This window comes from Panthera leo, chromosome B3 (assembly GCF_018350215.1).
Source record: "Panthera leo isolate Ple1 chromosome B3, P.leo_Ple1_pat1.1, whole genome shotgun sequence".
Classification (NCBI taxonomy): domain Eukaryota; kingdom Metazoa; phylum Chordata; class Mammalia; order Carnivora; family Felidae; genus Panthera; species Panthera leo.
In genome coordinates, this window is record NC_056684.1 from 121,773,147 (window position 1) to 121,794,520 (window position 21,374).

General features: G+C 38.3%; 1 protein-coding gene across 1 annotated transcript in view; it reads right to left on the reverse strand.

Annotated features, from left to right (window-relative positions):
* The window catches only part of SNW1 (SNW domain containing 1), a 33,174-nt gene that overhangs the window by 717 nt on the left and 11,083 nt on the right, over positions 1-21,374 (reverse strand). The window contains exons 4-13 of the mRNA XM_042943942.1: positions 15,220-15,315; positions 15,021-15,127; positions 13,976-14,080; positions 12,513-12,582; positions 11,758-11,823; positions 9,973-10,089; positions 8,778-8,919; positions 4,673-4,769; positions 2,293-2,410; positions 51-214 (exon numbers count right to left, since the gene is read on the reverse strand). Of these exons, the coding sequence (XP_042799876.1) occupies positions 51-214; positions 2,293-2,410; positions 4,673-4,769; positions 8,778-8,919; positions 9,973-10,089; positions 11,758-11,823; positions 12,513-12,582; positions 13,976-14,080; positions 15,021-15,127; positions 15,220-15,315 (1,082 nt within the window). The remainder of the gene's footprint in view (positions 1-50; positions 215-2,292; positions 2,411-4,672; positions 4,770-8,777; positions 8,920-9,972; positions 10,090-11,757; positions 11,824-12,512; positions 12,583-13,975; positions 14,081-15,020; positions 15,128-15,219; positions 15,316-21,374) is intronic.

A 21,374-nucleotide genomic window follows, 5' to 3' on the forward strand; every position in this document is an offset into this window, starting at 1 on the left:
CTTTGTTTTCACTAGTGCAAACAGTGAGACTGAGCTGTCTGCCTTGGTACCTGTTGGTCTTTATTCTGGCTTCTAGGTCATCACCATACATGTCCTTGTCCAGATTTTTACTGGGCCTGTAAATATTCTGGGCCATATCTTTACCACCTCTCCAGGCTTGATCATAAACATTGTAAATTTCATCTTCTCCACCTGCAAAACCACTGTCCATACCCTGTGGAACAAGGACATTAAAAGTTCACATTTTCAGCAATCTGAACTGCAAATTAAAATGATCTTCATTAAAAAAAGTCCATAAATTTTCATTCTTACCACCTTTGGTCCTTAGATTAAATACAGTGCTAATTAACAAGTCTGACTACTTTAGTGAAGTAGTCATTAAAATTGGGGGATAGTAGTATAAACAGGTACTTGACAATTTCAATTTTACAGACAATGGCAAAAAGATGAAAGAATTGTCAAGTACCATTTACCTGATGTCACTCACTGATTTATTTATCATGTAACTTCTATGCCCAACATGGGGCTTAAACTCACATCCCTGACGTCAAGAGTTGCATGCTGTATAGGCAGGCATCCCTGTATGATTTCATTTAGAATAGGGGCACCTGGGTGGCTCAGTTGCTTAAGTGTCCAACTTTGGCTCAGGTCATGATCTTGCGGTTTGTGGGTTCAAGCCCCACATTGGGCTCTGTGCTGACAGCTTGGAGCCTGGAGCCTGTTTGGATTCTGTGTCTCCCTGTCTCTCTGCCCCTCTCCCATTTTCACTCTGTCTCTCTCTCAAAAATAAATAAACGTAAAAAAAATTGTTTAGAATAAATGTCACAGCCCTTAACTCCCTGAGAACATCACTGTCTGCCTGCCTGCCTGCCTGCCTGCCTGCCTGCCTGTCTGTCTGTATCTATCTATCTATCTATCTATCTATCTATCTATCTATCTATCTAAGAGAGAACATGTGCTGGGGAGGGGGCAGAGGGCGAGAGCAAGAATCTTAAGCAGGCTCCCATGACCCTAGGATCGTAACCTGAGCTGAAATCAAGATGCTCAACTGAGTCACCCAGGCACTCCAAGAACAATCACTATTATAGCAAGAGACAATAAGGCTCTTAATGAAAATCCTAAGACAACAAGGAACTTGCTTCATATATTTGAATGGTTCCTTACTACGGGATGTCCTTTTTTAGGAAAATTTTTATTACAACTTTGAAATAATTTAAGCTTAAGCTTGTAAGAGGTGACAGTCATAAATATTTACTTACATGAAACTTTCATGCCTAACCCCTTTGCTCAGCCTGGTAAATTACCACAGCATAGTGTTTAAGAACACAAACTTTGAAATCAAGACAGCCCATGTTTTAATCTTCTATCAGTTTCTAGCTAAACCTGTATGTGTCTCAAACATACAGAGGTTGTAACAAATAGTATGAAGTCATAGGGTTTTTTAAAGGATTGAAATAATACAAGTAAAAGAACAATGCCAGGAATGTAAAAAAGTACCTAATAAGTTATTAAACTAAAAGAACTTACTCAAATGCTACCTTCAAATCTCCCTGAAGCCTCGGAGTCAATAAACTTTTCTGTTCCATATCCCAGTAGAACTTCACTTCTAGGTCTGTATTTTTATTACAGCCTGCCTTGTCCTTATTTATATACATATATGTATTTTCCAGTAGACTTGAAGGTTCCTTGAGGGCAAAGCACATCTATCTTTGATCTAAAGGTCTTATGCCTGTAAATAATCAATGTTGGGTAGACGAAAACATAAAGATACTTCTTCAGTCCTAATGTGTCCTAGCTAGTTAATAACAATAGCTTCTAGGAATCAGATTTCCTGATAGCTAGTTTAGCACTTAAATTTAGTTTTTTAGCTTCATCTTTTAAAGATCTCAAGTTTATGTGATTCTATAGCATTAAAAAGTTGTTTTTGTTTTTTTCAAAGATCAACAAAGAACCAAAAGAGATAGTTTTGTAGGACACTGGGTCTATTTTAGAAATAAAAGACCAATATATTAGGTTTTTTTTAAATCACCTAATTTCTTTCATTTTCTACTAGTGTCTTAAATCTTAGCCAACTGTAAGAGGGCAAAATCAGAGTTGTTTCATCTTACTTGCATCAAAGATCAAATAAGATAAAGCAGCTAAGTTATAACACATAACTTGTAATATTTTTCTCTCATTATGCCAGCATATCTTACTTAGATTGATCCAAATCTAAGATATGTTAATTTTCTTTTCCCTGAGGACTGTATTCGTATCAACACTTAAGACATGCTATTTCTAAATTCCTTGTACCTTGGACTGGTTGAAGAGCCTTTGGTCATACTGAACTTCATTGGACGTCCGAGGATTGGGTACACCAAGAGCAATGACTTCGCTGATATCTCGATTTTCATTTCTCTGCAGTTTTGACCTGTTTTGAAATATAATGTTGCTAACTGAAAACTCTTCACAGACAAGCTGAATTTCAATTTCAACCTAACCAATCTCAGAAGCAAAGTTAATGAATATATCCTGTTCAGATCTTGTGAACATATATTCCCTGATAATGCATAATTGGGCTGGCAGTCCTTACAGCACTTAAGAGATGTGATTATTAGAAGAGGTGGGGTTTTACAATCAGGCCTTTCTGTTCAATGAAAAGAACTGTCAAGAGACTCACTCTAGACATGAAATGTTTAATACAAGAAATCACCTTACAAAAAAAAAAAAAGGAAGAAAAAGAAAAGAAATCACCTAACAGAGCATGCTGAGATAGAAAATTGCTAGTCTATATTTGCTATTATGTGAGGGTTGGACTGGGGGGGGGGGGGCACTGGATGCAAATTAGATGTATCATATGAATCACTGTCAGTAAGCCAGAATCAGTTCTTCACCTGAACCACATTTAGTAATTTTATCCTATAAGAATTTTGAGAAAAACATATCAATGACTGGATTACTCAGTATGATTTTCAATATTCAGATTATCTTAATTCCCCTGCTGTTTCAGTATGTATGCAATCTATATCATAATGAAACCCTGGTAACTGTCATCACTTATTTTACCAGAAACTCAGGTCTGTCAATCTATTTTTTTTGAGAGACAGAGTGCTACTTTTTTTGAGAGAGAGAGAGAGACAGTGGAAGCCGGGGAAGGGCAGAGAGAAGGAGACACAGAATTCAAAGCAGGCTCTAGGCTCTGAGCTATCAGCACAGAGACCCAAGCTGGGCTTGAACTCATGAACCATGAGATCATGACCTGAGCCGAAGTTGGATGCTTAACCAACTGAGCCACCCAGGTGGCCTGAAACTCAAGTCTTAAAATGATTTCTATAGACAACCTAATTTTCACCCAGTCATAAGTTTACAGTCTTTCTACATTATCAATTCTCATAACCACTTTACTGTTTTTAAGGGCCCAATTTACAGAGCCATTTTAATTTTTTACAGCTTAGGAATTTCAGAGCAAGAGTATCATTAATTGTGCACTTTCACATTTCATTCCACTCTCTTCTACACCGCTATTATCCACAATTTGAAATTCAGATTTTCTGCTTCTCCAGGGCTTCACTTACCCAGGGAGATGAGCTATGCCATTAAATAACAAAGACCACCACCAGCAGGAATCTTCTTTTTCATGTTTAGTACATGACTTGAAAAAAAAATGGATTTATCAATAGCTCACAAAATGATGAGAGTGTGGAAAACTGCTCATATGGAAAGACAATGTTTCATAGTTGTATTTAACTCTCACTCAGAATTCAGGCCTCAGCCTTTGGTGAACCATAAACTTTACCAATCCCTACTTTAGTCCAAGTCCCCATGCAAATATTTTGTTTGTTTCACGCAGGTCTGTACTTATTAACAGTGCTCTGGTCCATTTTCCCAAGTAATTTTACATGGTAGCTCTGTCTTTGAATTTTAATAGAACTGCTCATGAGAAGAGGCTGATTTTCACTTCTCAAAATCTGCTCTTATCTGCCACCGTACTTGGGACAGTCCTCTGCATGTAGGAGTATCTCAATGAAAGCACAGAAGCTTTGGGGCGCCTGGGTGCCTCAGTTCGTTGAGCATCCGACTGTGACTTAGGCTTCGGTCATGATCTCACGGTTCATGAGACTGAGCCTCACATCAAGCTCTGTGCCGACAGCAAGGAGACTGGTTGCACATCAAGCTCTGTGCTGACAGCAAGGAGACTGGTTGGGATTCTCTCCCCCCACCCCCCCGCCCCCTCCCCAACCCACGCATGTGCGCGCTCTCTCTCTCAAAATAAACATTAAAAAAATAATAATTTTTTAAAAAGTACAGACGCTTATTCTCTGCCTGGAGGAACAGGCACATAATGTTGGTCTCACCATTTAAAATAGGAAAAGAACAGACCAGAACAGTCCTATCTACTACCTTCACAAACATGATCTGAACTCCCTTTTCTATAACCCTCTGTCATTCGCAATTCTAGCTTATTCTATACATCTACAGGGTGATAAGAAAGGATTACTTCCAGGGACAGTCAATTCTTCTTCTAAGAAAAAGTAAATAGTTTGGTGTGAGAAAATAGTGCTGATCTAGTAAGTTATCAAACTAAAAAGGAAAGGCAGAGAAGCAAAACTGGGCCCAGTGGACTAAACCTTCTCTCTAAAAGGTTCAGAAAAGCCACTCCTCATAATTCGTATTTATCTCAAATAGCACCTACCTCTTATCAGGAGCTGCCCTGGAAAGATTCCGGTCGTGCTGTCTCTCTTTTCGCCTATCATGCCGGATTTCATCCCTCTCACGTGCCTCCCCATCCTCTGTGTGGACAGAGTTGAAAATTACTTCACCACTATGTTACCCATTAATATCTGGAACCAGAGAATATTCTTTAACCTATGACAGAACATTCCATGAATTTCTTTATAGTCACATTCAACCCTTTTAACTTACTTGCAATTAATTTAAATCCAACAGTATTGATCTAATTTTTTAAAGTTTATTTACTTATTTGCGGGGGGGGGGGGGGGTGGGCAGAGAGAGAGGGTGAGAGACAATCTCAGGCAGGCTCCATGCTCAGCGCAGAGCCTGACTTGGGGCTCGATTCCCGAATGTGAGATCATGACCTGAGCTGAAATCAAGAGTCGGCTGCCTAATTGATTGAGCCACCCAGGCGCCCCAGTTTAATTTTTGAATGTGAATTCCATAATTATGCATGCAGCTGCAGTGCTTACAGGTAAAGTATACTGATGATGTCTTTAACTTAACTTGAAATGCATCAAAGTTGTAAGGTGAATTGACGGATGGATACAGATGGGTAGACAGGTAATAAAGCAAATTTAGCAATGTTAATTGTGAAAAAAAAAAAGTTAACTGTAGAATCTAGGTGGTGGAGATATGGTTGTTCATTGTATAATTCTTTCAACTTTTCTGTGTGTGTGTGTTTTTTTTAAGTTTATGTACTTATTTTGAGGGAGAGAGAGAGCGCGTGTGTGCACATGATCACGTGAAAGGGGCAGAGACAGAATCCCAGGCAGGCTCCACATTGCCAGCACAGAGCCTGATGTGGGGCTTGAACCCACAAAATTCGAGATCATGACCTGAGCTGAAACCAAGAGTTGAATGCTTTACCGACTGACCCTTGATTTCAGCTCAGGTCATGACCCGAGGGTCATGGGTCTGAGCCCCACGTTGGGCTCCCCTTGAGCACAGAGACTGCTTAAGATTCTCTCTCTACCCTGCCTCTGCACCTCTCCCCTGCTCGCTCTCTAAAAAAATAAAAAATTAAAAATTAAAATTGTCATATTAAAATTTCAGGAAAAAAATTATGTGTAAATGTACCCTTGTATTTTCAAAGACTGGCTGAATAAAGAATCTTGCTTGTGATCCACCGTAGCTGGCTGCGTCTTGATCTCTACCTATGGTGTTCATGTGTATCTTCACCTTCTCTTCTCTCTCCAGTCTGAAGGGACACAGTGTGAGCATGTGCTTTGGTGGAGCCAGCCTGTCTGGATTCACATCCTGTTCCTACGACAGGTTAGCAATATGACCCTGTGCAGGTTACTCTACCACTCTGAGCTTTAGTCTCCTCTGTAAAACAGTGACAGTCCTACAACCACTGCATGGGGTCGCTGGAGGGAGTGTATAAGGCAGTACATGTAAAGTGCTCAGAGTAGTGTCCGCCATAATAAGCACTCAATAAACGTTAGTTATTAGTATCTGGCAACACATTTGTCAAAATTTTAACTAATTCTTCAAAAATCATTCTGTGCCTTCTTATCCTCACCAGTGTAGAGAACTTAGATACAGGGAAAATCTTCTAATTACCTTCAGTGGCTAAGTATATGTACAACAAGCAGGTTTTTATAACTTGCCTTATTAAGTCATTCATATATGATTCAAGGGTACAGATCACTACTTATAATCCTGGTTCTTTCTCTACAGCTGAACTCTGGACTCCTATATCCAACTGCCTGCCTGACACCTCTATCTTAAACTTAACATGTCTACAACTAAACTCCTAATCGTTCCCTCTCAAACCTCTTCCCCTGCAGTCTTCCCAATATTAGTAAATGGAAACTCAATCCCTCCCAACTGCTCATGAAGTTCTGGAAATAATCCCTGACTCTTCTTCTCTCATACCTCTACGTAACACATAAGCAAATTTTAACGGCTCTCCCTTCAAAACACATCTGTATCCGACCATGTTTTCCCTACCTCTCGTAATCTCTCATCTGGATTACTGCAACAGCCCTCCAAATGGTTTCCCTGCTCCTCCACATGCCCATTCCACAGCCTGCTCATATATGGCATATTGTGCTGCTTTGCTCAAACCCTTCAAATGCTTCCCTTGTTATTTGAAGTAAAAGCCATGTCCTTAAAATGGCTAAAAGGCCACCCATGATCTGGCCATTAGTCTTCGTATTTACATTAACTACTCTGACACCTTATCTACTACTCAGCGTGCTCCAGTCCAGCTACACTGGCCTCCCTGCTTTTCTTTAACACACCCAGTATACTCCCAAATCAGGGCCTTTGCACTTGCTATTCCTTCTGTCTGGGATGCTTTTCCGCAGAGTAAGACTCACTTCCCTACTTCCTTCAAGTTTTTGTGCTAATGTTACCATCTAAGAAGTCAGGTCTATTCTGACTATCCTTTCCTTCTGGTACTTTTATCCTCCTTGCCTGTTTTATTTTTCTCCATAGAGATTATTATTATGCTATTGTTATTAATCATCTAGTAATGATAAGTAACTTTTTTGGTCTGTTTACATTCACTGCTATACCCTCAATTTAACTGAAAACCTTGTGTCTAGAAGAGAACCCTGCATATAGTAGATGCTCAATATGTATTGAAGGAATGAATAATTGTACTAGTCTAGGATTGATTATTTGAAAAAAAAAATTTTTTTAATATTTATTCACCTTTGAGAGACAGAGCACAAGTGGGGAAGGGGCAAAGAGAGAGGGAGGCATAGAACCTGAAGCAGTCTCCAGGCTCCGAGCTGTCAGTGCAGAGCCTAATGTGATGCTCAAACCCATGAACTGTGAGATCATGACCTGAGCCGAAGTCTGACACTTAACCGACTGAGCTACCCCCTCATTATTTCATTTTTTCAAAAATTTTTAATGTTTATTTTTGAAAGAGAGACAGAGCACAAATGGGGAAGGGGCAAAGAGAGAGGGAGACACAGAATCTGAAGCAGGCTCCAGGCTCTGAGCTGTCAGCACAGAGCCCGATGTGGGGCTCGAACTCATGAATCATGAGATCATGACCTGAGCTGAAGAGCTGAAGTCAGACATTTAACTGAGCCACCAAGGTGCCTTTAGAAACTTTCTTTTTTAAAATATTTACTTATTTAGAGAGAGAGAAAAAGCACGGATGTGTGAACTGGGGGAGGAGCAGAGAGAAGGAGAGAGAGAATCCCAAGCAGGCTCCATGCTGTCATTATGGTGCCCAATGTAGGGCTCGATCTCATGAACGGTGAAATCATGACCTGAGCAGAAATCAAGAATCAGAGGCTCAACCAACTGAACTACCCAGATGCCCTGAAAGAGGAAATCTTAAGCAGGCTCCACACTCAGCACAGGGCCTGACATGGGGCTCAATCCCATCACCCTGGGATCATGACCTGACCACTCCATAATATGCAGTTTTAAATGATTTTTAATTTAATTTAAAAATGTCCAGTGTAGGAGCACCTGGGTGGCTCAGTTGGCTACGTGTCCAACTTCAGCTCAGGTCATGATCTCACGGTTTGTGGGTTCCAGCCCCGCATCAAGTTCTGCAGAGCCTGCTTGGGGTTGTCTCCCTGTCTTGCTCTCTGCCCCTCCTCCACTTGTGTGCACGCGCACGCTCTGTCTCAAAATAAATAAACAAACTTAAAAAAAAAAAAAAGTCCAAGGGTGCCTGGGTGGCTCAGCTGGTTTAGCATCCAACTTCAGCTCAGATCATGATCTCACAGTTCGTGAGTTTGAGCCCTGCGTCGGGCTCTGTGCTGACAGCTCAGGGCCTGGAGCCTGTTTCGGATTCTGTGTCTACCTCCCTCTGCCCTCCCCAGCTCATGCTCTTTCTCTCTCAAAGATAAACATTAAAAAAAAAAATTCCAATGTAGTCTCATACTACATTGAAGGCCCATCTTCAAATATATATTCTTTATTTTCTACTGCTACAGCTCAGTAAAGCAGAAGTTATTGTTTCATTTCCTTATTATTTCTGAAATGTCTACATTTTTATAGGTGTGTACTAGTTTTCTATGCAGTAAGAACAATGGCGAGTCTCTAAATGTTCACAATGTAAATTCAACTCAGTAAAGAGAATGTCATACCTTTTTCCACATGGGTTTTGATCCCAGCTCTTCTCTCCCTGGCTTTCTGGGCCATTTCTCTAAGCTTCTCTTCATGTTTCTCCTTTTCTTTCTGAGCCATCTTTCTCTCTACTTGTGCACGCATTTCTACAGCTTCACGAGCCTGTTAGTAAAGTCAGATGTTAAATAATACACAGTTGGAGGGTAAGTCACAGCTATCATCCAAAACCCTGACTGAAGTCTGGCTTCAAAGAGCAGTTATAAGAATTCAGATTTGTTATTACCGATTAAAACAAAAATTCTTGTCCACTAAAACAAAGCTTGCCTAAAAGACACTGCAAACTTAGATTTTTCACTCTGGAAAATGTTTTAATGGTTCAAATGATAATGACCCCAATAAATCTTGTAAGTCGCTGTTTCACTAATGCTTTCTCAGAAACAACCCAAAAACTACATTAAACCAGATTCCAATTAAGCAATTTTCAGTATCAGTAACATAGCAGGAACTGGTAATGTGTTCAAAATCAATCAAGACAATTCAAGATAAAGCCTTAGCAGGAGATGATTTTTTAGAAAGGTGCTTGCTGTGATGTAGGATGTATACTTATCTATGTTTTAAGCATGTGCCATGAGGTATGTGAACTTCCAGGTCACATATTAATAATATTAATGCCATAATATTAATAGACAATTGCTATTATGACTACCATTTTCTACAGCATTCAATTCATCAGGATGTTTATTTGCCCTTCCTTGCTGACCTTTTGGGAGACATCTATATTTAAAATAGAAAAAATTATTAAAAGAAAAAAAGAAAGAAAAACATTGTAAAACCTAAAAATAGCAGTCGACAATGTCTTTAAAAATGAGATGAGCCTAGTGAACCACCATTCTGGAGTGTTCGGAGGAGGCAGGCTGGCTGGCCAGCAACGGAGTCTATGTACAAGTCTACAAAGGCTGAGACCAGGCGCAGAGCTGCAAATAGCACCTGCCATGTCTGGCGTCCATGCTACGGGTGACTGTCTCTAGGTACCCAGTACTGTACCTAAAACAGCAGTATCTTGTGTTAATCAAAACATCATGTTGTAGGACTTAAAATTTACAGTGATGAGTCAGTTATTTCTCAATAAAACTGGAACAAACAGTATCTTAGGTAACCAAAAATGGATTTACAAATGATCAAGAGCATTACACCCGTTAATTATGACAGACCAACCTTCCGATCAGCAATATAGAGGGCTTCAGCCAGCTTGGCAAAGTTCTCATTGATGTGAACTGTCTGCAGGCCTCTTCCATCAGCAGCCAGACGCTTGTCTAATGGAATTGTATAACCCTGTGCGAAAGCAGGCAGGAATCACCAGTCATAAAAAAGTGGTAACAGATTCTTTAAAGTTAGATTTAAATATGTCCATTTTGACAACCACTGAGCTGAAGTTCTTGTTCTTACATCTTTCTTCCCAACTGTGAAACAGCAGCAGAGGCTCACACTGAGACCTTCATGTAAAGTCTTAACTGAAAGCACTTCATGTCTGTGGTCTTATTTAACCTTCACAGTGAGTCTGTAAGGCTGGTAACACTGTTGTTTCCATTTCACAGCTGATGATGCTGAGGTAGGGAGCTTAGGTAATGTCCCCAAGGTCACACAGTTAATAAACAGATGAGCTAAAATTTAAACTTGGACAGTAGGATACCAGAGCCCAAGATCAGGGCAAAAAGATTCTCATGTTAATAATTATGAGTTAGGGTAAAAGGAAATCACTATCAAATAGCTAAACAGTTGTTCCTCAAGTAATAGACCAATCATACAAAGTGGAACAAATCACTAACATCAGAGTATACATAGGTAGTTTAATGTGTTGTACTGTTTTAATGACTTGTCAGATTCTTGGAATACTGTAAGTTTTAGTAAATGGAAAAAAGATATTTTGACAAATTAAGATTCTGTGTTCTGAAATTTTGCATCCTATTTTCAGTAACTCAAGGAGTATACTTGAACACCATGGGCATTTCAGGCTTAGCTTTATTCTTCCAGATTTATGATTAGATTCCTAAATGTTGACTCTTGTCCATGGTCTTTACTCCTAATACACCAAAGTACACCCTTTTGTTTTAGGATGAGTACATAACTTCCTTTAAGAAATAATTTAGGAGCACCTGGGTGGCTCAGTCTGTTAAGCGTCCTACTTCGGCTCAGGTCATAATCTCATAGTCTGTGAGTTTAAGCCCCATGTCAGGCTCTGTGCTGACAGCTCAGAGCCTGGAGCCTGCTTCAGATTCTGTGTCTCCCACTTTCTCTGCCCCTCCCCCACTCGCTCGCTTGCACTCTCTCAAAATACAGACACACAAAAAATTTAATAAAAAAATAAAAAATAAATTTAAAAAAGTAGTTCTATTTAATCTACAAATTAAAGTGGCCTTCATCACCCATCAAAAATAGAATTATAAAGCGTGATTTGGGGGAAAAGGGGAAATAGTGATCAGAGAATTTATTTCACGTTATTTTACAGATTCTTCATGACTCCTGCAAGCTTTGGTGCTTAGAGATGTACAGGATTTAAAAAGCTTATGCATACATTCTTATAAACAGAAAAAAAATGTTTGAAACTTAAAGCACTGCATATATCCAAACAATTACTCTTTTTTGTCATATTATTAAACTGATTTCTTTCAGAAATAATTTTAGATATCAATTCCAGTTTTCTAAAGAAGACTATCATTCATTGATATGTCACTTTAATTTACCTATTTCTTTTCTATAAGCTTCTGATACCTACAATTCACTAAAAGAATCTACATAGTATTCATGTGACTGGCATACTATATTTCTATTACATTACAAAAAAAAAAAAAAAGTCACATAAGTTGGGTGTTCCTTTTTGAAAACATTCAGCTAAGTGAGATGGTGAGGATTTAATGAAACTTTTTCAGGCTGAACATCTTTCCTGAGTGTTTTCCAGTAGGTTCTAAAAGTAGGAGACTGATTTTATGACAACTTCATTACCTTTGCATTTTTCCAGTTTGAAATACAAGGAGGAATCTTCCACTCTTGTTGTTCCTTCACAGTCATCTGAGTTGACAAAAGAACAGAAAAAGAGACATTTTTAGATTTATAGTCTAGCTAAAAACCCAAGCGCAATGTTTCTCTTCAAAGATAGTTCAATATACACTGACATATGAATGAATGTAGTCCAAGGCCAAAGTTCCATTTGTTTGGTAGCACTATATACTATGTTCCTTCACCATGGATTCTAGTAGTAACTTTAATATAAAAAAATGGAAAATAATCTATACATTATTTTTGACTATTATAAATGGTTAGTATTTTTCCATATTTAAAGTGACATGACTCCTTTGAGATGAAAACTTGTTCTTTTAGTTGGATAATAAATCATATCTAAAAAATGCCACTCAGATTATCAGGGGCTTATTAATCCCAGGCACTTACTTCTTATAACTATGATAATATTCTGCTTGTCAAATAGCAGACACTGTTCATTCCATTAATAGCAGGGGTTAGGCTAACAACAAGAAAACTAATAGCTAACATTTCACATACGTTCTCTTACACACTCTGGAACCACCTACAAATTATAGCCCTGAGTGGCTCCCCATTTGATCTTGAAAGATAACTTAAAAAAGTAGTGAGTGTGGCAAAATGTACCTGTATAGGCACCTAGACTTTGTTCTATGGAAGGTTATTTATAAAATTAATGATCATGAATACAAAAAAAGATGTTAGACTACAGCAAAGATTACCTTCCGGCTAGGGGAATGCATGACAGGTGCAGGAGGAGAAGGTGGTCCTCGGGGAATTTTCTTATTAATCCTGAAGGATAAAATCAAAGCAAAACCAGAGAGTGTTACACAGTTTTCCATTTTAGCTAATATGTCTCAAGTCTCCCCCTCCCATTTTTATAAAGCTTCAAATATATAAAAAAAGAGAGTGTATAATATATGCCCATCTATCATATATCAGTCACTGAGCTTCGACAACTGTTAAACATAGCCAACCTTGTCATCGTCATTACCCACCTTCATCTCCACAGTATCATTATCATTTCATAGAGTAATATACTTTTAGTAGGCTCCACATCCAACATGGGGCTCGAATTCACAACACCAAGATCAAGTCACATGCTCTACCAACTGAGCCAGCCAGGCACCCCCACTTTTTTTCTTCTTTTTAAGTAAGTTTTTTTAAATAACAGGTACACCTGACATACAATTAACTATAAATATTTAAATGAACAGTTTAAGTTTGACACAAATATACACCTGTGAAACCATCATCACAATCAAGATGGCGAACACACTCATCACCTCCAAGTTTCTGCATGCTCCTTGCCTATCCTTCTTATTCCTCCCCCCTGCTCTCTCTACTCCCCTCCTTCACCATAGGCACTGATCTACCTCCTGTCACCTCAGATTAGTTTGCATTTTCTGGAGTTTTATAAAAATAGAATCATACAGAATGTATATGTTTTTGTCTGGCTTCTTTTTTTTTTTTTTTTAAATTTTTTTAATGTTTATTTTTGAGACAGAGAGAGACAGAGCATGAGTGGGGGAGGGGCAGAGAGAGAGGGAGACACAGAATCAGAAGCAGGCTCCAGGCTCTGAGCCATCAGCCCAGAGCCTGACACGGGGCTCGAACTCACAAACCATGAGATCGTGACCTGAGCTGAAGTCGGACGCTCCACCGACTGAGCCACCCAGGCGCCCCTGTCTGGCTTCTTTCACTCAGCATAATTATTCTGAGCTTCATTCATGTTATTTCATGTATTAAGTTTATTCTTTTTTATTTATTCCATTTTAATATTGATAGTATTCCATGTATAGATGTTCCACAATTTATTTATCCACTCACTTACTGATGGACATTTGGGACATTTTTCTCCTCTGGTATCTTTTTTAAGAATAGAGGTTTATTCTTTTTTTTTAAATTTTTTAAAATCTTTATTATTTTTGAGAGAGAGAGAGAAAGAGAGAGAGAGAGAGAGAGAGAGAGAGAGAGAGAGAGAATGAGCAGGGGAGGGGCAGAAAGAGAGGGAGACACAGAATCCGAAGCAGGCTCCAGGCTCCTAGCTGGTAGCGCAGAGCCCAATGCGGGGCTCAAACCCACGAACTGTGAGATCATGACCTGAGCCGAAGTCGGACGCTTAACTGACTGAGCCACCCAGGCACCCCGAATAGAGGTTTATTCTTACAGGCCACCTACTTACTTGAACCGTGGAGGCTCCATTGGATCTTTCTGCATTTCCACCATCCGAATAACTCTCTGTTTAGCTCCAGAGTTGAAAGCCACTCCTTGTTGAGATGGTGTGTATCTGAAGAATGCAGATGAAACTAAAGGTGTAACTAGTTCAAGCTCAATGGGTTATTTCCTTCTGTTATAATCCTAGGTTAGACTATATTGTCAATTCCTTTCACAAAGTATTAATAGAAAATTACAAAATATTTAGGTAGATAGCAATGGAGGTAAGAGAACAGCAATTATGAGTTATAAGCAAAATGTGAACTAGAGTCATATTGGTTTGCAAACAATCCATCCTTGTCCATTTTCCACCACAGAAGGCATGGTGTTCAATTTCACAGGTAAGAGGTCTAGAAAATGGTACCTATTTTGTCAGTCTGCGTTTGAGGAAGAAACACCCCATAATATTTCAGCAGGCAACTTAGAATTGTAGTTCCTGACTAATCATGGGTTGTAAAACAGAGAAGAATAATAGTAGCAGCCCTATAAGCTCTGAATTTTCCTATACATGTGAATCATCTCTCTACACAAAGATTTAGTTGAATGAAATCCCTCACAATTTATAAGTATTATAAAGATGCCTATTATTATATAAATGATATTAGTACATTACTATTATTCTATTATTACATGTTATATAACTATTATATAATGAATTATGACATTACCAATATACTAATATTATATCATTATGAAAATATTATATAAATATATGATGCTTATTATATATAAATGGGAAACTAAAATAGTATTTGTGGTTTGGGTCACATGCTGTAATTAACTGTTAATTTCTAAAAACAAAAAATATATTTTAAGAACAACATAATAGTTAATATCTTCAAAAATATCTTAAAAAATTCTGCTTTCAAGAGTCTGCAGAATCAACAGACTTTAAGTCATTATTCAAAAAATTGCTTGTCTAATTGTGACTAAGTAGGATAGTGAAGGAATACCAGGACCCCCAACCCCAATCTAGTCCAACATGAAAGTAAGACTTCCAGGCAAGATCATACCGGATATACTGAGCAGGAGCCAGTTTATCAGCTGCTCGGACTGGCATGGCTGCAGCAACCTTCTGTGATACAGATTTTTCTAAGGCTACCCTTGTCTTTTCTGTTATCTGAAATAAGAAACACCGCAACGAGTGGTCTGGAAGCTAATAAAGACGTCAAAAGCCATAAAATAATTATATATGTATCAATGCCCAGTTACCTCTTTAATGGCTTCCTCATCAGGTCTTTGCAGGTCTGGGTCATCTGCATTCATGACTTCCTTGGGAACCAGGTCAGTGTACTTGCTATAAATGACCTAAAATGTTCAAACACAAGCAGGATCAAGAAAAGCAGAGAATGAGAAGAAGCAACCTCATTAAGTCATTTCAGAAGTCAGCACACTTATAAATTTAGGACACAGATTTTGTCTTTTAGATTTTAAAACCAAGGAAGCTTAAAATATATACACAAATTACTGCCCCAGCTATATAAGTTAATAATTTTCCTTTGACCTCATGCATTTAAATTATTTGAGATCTTCTAATCAAGTCAGTATCCAAATACATTGTGCCAACAAAATCTTACGCATCAGTGATCCCTATTTTTGAGACTCACTAAGACTTGAAATTAATGATGATATAAATTGCCTATTGCACCATTATCTTGGATTACAAACTCATCAGAATTTAAGTCAGGTTACCAAATAATTTCCAAATTCACTGGGCCTGGAAGATTTCATTGACCTCACCCTACTTAATAATGTTTGTCTTTTCTGACAGCAATTCTATTCACAGACTAAGTAATGAACACGTGTCATGGTCAAAAAACCCAGAACACTTCTTCTGGGGGGGGGGGGAGTAAAAATATATTCTACATATACCACTTATATTCATTATCCAAATTTACAAAGGCCAGAATTTTTACTGGGCTCCCCAAGTCTCTATGAAGCTGACACTGATGTAGTAGGCCCCTGACAAATAGAGTATCACTTACTTTTGTGCCCACCTATACCTTTCAAATACTTTCATAAAAACTTACATGGCAGGCTTTATTGAAAAAAAGAAGTACTGAGAATTTAGCAAATAAACAGCATTCTAGATTTTGCTGCTTTATTAGGGAATTTTTGATATACATCTAAAGAACAACTAATGATTATAAAAGAAAACCCAATTCTCAGGTACTTGAGACCTTCAAAAATTACTACTATAAGCCAGAGTCTTCTATCAATAACTGCATTCTACCAGGACATTCCTTAAAAATAGCTTAAAGGAAATGCTGGCTATTCTTAATTTCTTATTCCAAATGGCAGAGCAAAAAACACTTCATAGCCTATAAGACCTGACCTGGCTTTGCCTACACCTTTAATCTCCCCCATACCTCTTGCTTCCTCATTTATTATGCTTCAATCACATCAGCTCTTTGTTTTTTTGTTTGTTTGTTTTAAACACAACATGCCATTCCCAAATTCTGGGCCTTAAATAGTGTTGTTCTTAGTTCTTCACATGAGTTCTCAACCTCTGAGTCTCAGTTCAAAGGTCATGACTGTACTTATGAGTCCTCCCCTGACTACCCTAAGCAGCAACCCCTCCTCATCCCATCACTTAGTGTCACAGCACTGTTTACTGTCTTCAAAGCATTGCTCACAGTATGAAATTATTTCCCATTTTGTCATGTATTCTATTAAAGTAATAATAATAGCTGAAATTTATTAAGCACTTATTTTGTGCCACTATTCTTTAGCTTTATATATATAATTGAATTTGTGTATCAACCCTGAGGTATGCATATGCACAATGATTACACCTATATTATTGATGAGGAATGTTTTATATAAGCTGTGGATTTCCCAGAAAAAACTATCTCATGACTATAGACTAATCCTTCAGCTTGTTTTTCTCAGGAATGAGACAAAGGATCAGGCAAGAAAAGTATAGATCGTTTACCACAAAACATAACCACTGATATGTGAGCTGTAGTGTCACCATCCTCTCAGTGTTCATTTGGAAGGGACCTAAAGCTCACTCTGGGGAGAAGAGTAAGGCTCCATACATTAACATCACACAGCTAGTAATGACCTTAAAAATCTTATTTCTTTTCAAGATGGAAACATCTATGCCACTTGAGTTTAAAATTACATATCAATACTCTAGAAAATAGTATCTAGACTATGAAGAGTTAATTACTTTTACACAGCAATCATTACAGGAAAGGATTCTAAGTAAATGGCTCCCTGGTAGTCATATAAGCTCAACATAAAGTCTCAATACTAATTTAGCATACAAGAGCCATTTGCTGCTTCTTATTTGGGTATTCCAAAGTTAATAACCCTTTAAATGAGCATCAATAAGATTCTAGCATCTCACAAAGCTGAGTGAAGGACATCTGAAGAGCAAGATTCCTCCATGGTAATTAACTATAAAACCTCAAATTTTTATTGCCCGAGAACCAAATGTGCTGAAGAAACTCAGAATATCCCAGGAGGCAAAGGGGCTGGGGAGGGTTATCTGAAAAATACAATATACTCCAGAAGGTAAGAAGAGCACAAATGGGCTCTGTGAACAAGATAAAGCAATAAATCATCTGTGAAACTTTTTTTTTATTACTGAAAACTGGCAAAGGACCAGATTGACCTGACTGGATAAATCTGTCAACATACTCACCATTTTGAAGGCAGAAAGAAAACACTATCTTTAGGCTTAGCTAGTTTGGGAAATCATGAACAAGGTAATATATGATTTATCTTGGGGTCAGTTTAAAGTTGCTGGGAGTTATTTGTTTGGGGGGAAAATGTTGAAGGCATTCTTTTAGGTAATATCATATATGTAACATTTGCTATGCAAATATTTCAGAAGAAAAAATGTAAACACCAAGGCTTTTTATTGATGTACCACTCAAATCACAATTGGAAAAAAAAGAACATTTTAGTTCCATCAAAATTTAATTCAAGAAAATTTTTTTCCCTCCAATTTTGTATTACTGTAAGTCTTGTCAATACAGTATTTATTTTACATGTAGAGAGATCTAGGGCCTAGACTTATCCCTTGAAATCTTGCCTTTTTCTTAATCTCTTATACCTAGAGCTAGCATTTACCATTCTTGACCTTTCACTATTAATATTTCAGTGATAACTTTCTGGTTTCTGAAGAAAACCAGATCCCGCTGATATAAATCAGAAATCTTTACACTGTAATGCAAATTCAATAATCCAATAAACTATTTTCGTCCTATGTCAAAGACTCTGAAAATCAAGCCTCCTGAATGATAATGAATTTTTAAAGACCCATTTTGTACATTTAGCAGCCAATTCCTACTTCTAAAACTGGAAAATCAGTGGTTTTAAAACAGGGCACTGCTGCCACCCCCAAGGCTCTACAGGTATTTAATAGGTAGTGGCAGTTAAATTAAACATTATACAACGCACAAGACGGTCCCGAACAATCAAGTGTCCTCTCTTCCAAACGCATTTGCCAAAGTGTACTCAGTTAATGTTGAATTAAATGCATTCAAAAACTTCGTGCATTAATCCATCCACTTTTTAAAAAATTAAAATACTTATTTATTAAATTTGTGTAAGAAATTCAAGTGTATATTCCAGGGCATAATGTCCAGCAAGGAAATACATTCACCAGAAACAGTATGAGAACAGTCCAAGTACTCACTCTGTTCACTATCTTTCTTCTCAATTCATTCGGTACCCTGCTCATTTTTTAAAAAATCTTCATTCTGTGTATGCATGTACACACACGCATGTGTATGTGTTCAGAGACATTATGTTTTTAGAGTAGTTTCAGGTTCACAGCAAAATTAAGAGTAAGACACAGAGATTTCCTATATACATCCTGCCCCTACACATGCATAGCTTCCTCCATTAGGGTCAGGGTTAGTATGAACCTCTGAGTGGTGCCTCTATAAACTACTAGTTTTGGATTCATTCCTAGTGGTTGAATTATAGACAAACATGTAATGCTTTCAGTGTATAAAGAAACATTACTTTAGAGACCTTATTTGGCCAGAATACTGAAATCTAAAAATAAATAGTTATAACATTTCTACTCTACTTTCTTTTTCTTTTTTTAATGTTTTATTTATTTTTTGCGGGGGAGGGGCAGAGACAGAGGAGGAGACACAGAATCCGAAGCAGGCTCCAGGCTCAGAACTGTCAGCACAGAGCCTGATGCGGGGCTCAAACCCACAAACCGTGAGAACATGACCTGAGCAGAAGTCAGACACTTAACTGACTGAGCCACCCAGGCACTCCCTCCACTCTACTTTCAAAACAAAATAATCACCAGTATACATGGTTCTTAGAGAAAGAAAAAACTTTCAGACACTTCCTAGACGTGAGAGAAAACTGTTGGTTTCCAGTCTTGAAATTTAATGCAAAATGGGCTACAACTGTGTGTCATTCAAAATTAGTCAACCTGCCAATGCCAAACTGTTGTCCTAAAGTGTTCTTTTTCCTAACCAATGAGAGAGGAAAGGCAGCATGTACCAATAAAGAATAATGACTATTCCAAAGAAGGAGAGATGTACCAAAACAAAGGCAAGTGAAGCCTAGTGAAGGCCTCCACAGCACAGGGCATATTTCCAGTATATGTCCTGTTGTATAGGGACCTGTTCTTCCTTTTGCAGGAGTGGACTATGCTTCCCTACTGGCTCAGGAGAAGTGGTTTTCTGTTATTCAATGAAAACTGCTATCACTCCTCAAACAAATCGCTGATGAAAGTCTGTGTGTCAAGCTGTCAGGCACTAAATTAGGTGCCAAGGAGGAAATCTAAAGATATAATCTCTGTCCTCAAAGAGCTTATAGTCAAATGACATAGATAGTAGTGAACTGATAAATAGAACAAAATGTGATGACTGCTAAGATAAACAGGGAAGAGGAAGGAAGGATACCCCATCTGGTCAGGGAAGATTAGGAAGAGTTTTCCGAAACAATGAAGAGTGAGCTGTGATTTGAAAGCAACAGAATTTAGGGACAGCTGGGTGGCTCAGTCGGTTAAGCATCCAAGTTCAGCTCACGTCATGATCTCACAGTTCGTTAGTCTGAGGCCCACAACAGGTTCTCTGCTCTCAGCACAGAGCCCGCTTTAAATCCTGTGCCCCTCTCTCTCTGCCTCTCCCCTGCTTGTGCTCTCTTTCTCTCTCAAAAATAAATAAACATTAAGAAAAAAAAAGCAACAGAATTTAGTCAAAGAATAGGGGGAGAGCTTTCCCACACACAGGAGGACATCCATGGGAAGTTCCCAGGGTAAGAGAGAATGTGCCATATTAGGGGAGCTGCAAGAATTCCTTGTGGCAGATCTTTACAGAAAATGTCTGCAAGTTTCTTCTTCTTTTTTCCTTTTTTAAAGACTTTTTATTATTTTTAAGTCATCTCTACACCCAACGTGGGGGCTCAAACTCACAACCCTGAGATCATGAGTCGCATGCTCCACTGACTGAGCCAGCTGGGTGCCCTGAAAATTTTTTCTTAACAACCACATAACAGTGGCGATTATTTTGTACTGAAAATAAAAAGAATGGCTAAAACTGGACTGTTTACTTTTGGATTTAACTTTTCTGGTCATGAAAGTTGAGGCTAGGCTAGAAAGATAAGGAAGGGACCAAGTATACCATAAGGAGCTTGGCTGGTTCTTACCCTAAAGGCTATGGAAACATTTTTTTTTTTTTTAATTTTTTTTTTTTAACGTTTATTTATTTTTGAGACAGAGAGAGACAGAGCATGAACGGGAGACGGTCAGAGACAGAGAGGGAGACACAGAATCGGAAACAGGCTCCAGGCTCTGAGCCATCAGCCCAGAGCCCAACGCGGGGCTCGAACTCACGGACGGTGAGATCGTGACCTGAGCTGAAGTTGGACGCTCAACCAACTGAGCCACCCAGGCGCCCCTATGGAAACATTTTAAGTGTGCACACTTGTGTGTGTATACTGGGGGGAGAGAGAGAAAGCTAAACATATAAACAAGGATGAGTTTGTTTTTCTAAACAGGCAAAACAAATGCAAAGGAGGTGGTTTCAGACTCTGCTGCGGTAAATAAAGCAAGAAGTGATAAGGGCCTGAACTAAGTAGCAGAGAAGGGCATATACTTGAGAAGTGTTAAGGAAGAAGATAAATCACAATGACTAACAGTTGGAAGGCCTGAAGGAAACACAAAAGAATGGAATGACTGCTCAGCAAAGGCTTTTTAGAGAACTATAGCATTATGTGTCACATCTCACATTTGAATAACCTTTGACTCAGTAAGTTCACATAAGTATTTATTTTACGCAAATATTCATGTGCAAAAAGGTATTTGCATATGGACCTTGAATAAAGTACTCTCTGAAAACTAAAAAATTGAAATCTGAAAACTAAAAAATGCTTAAAAAAAA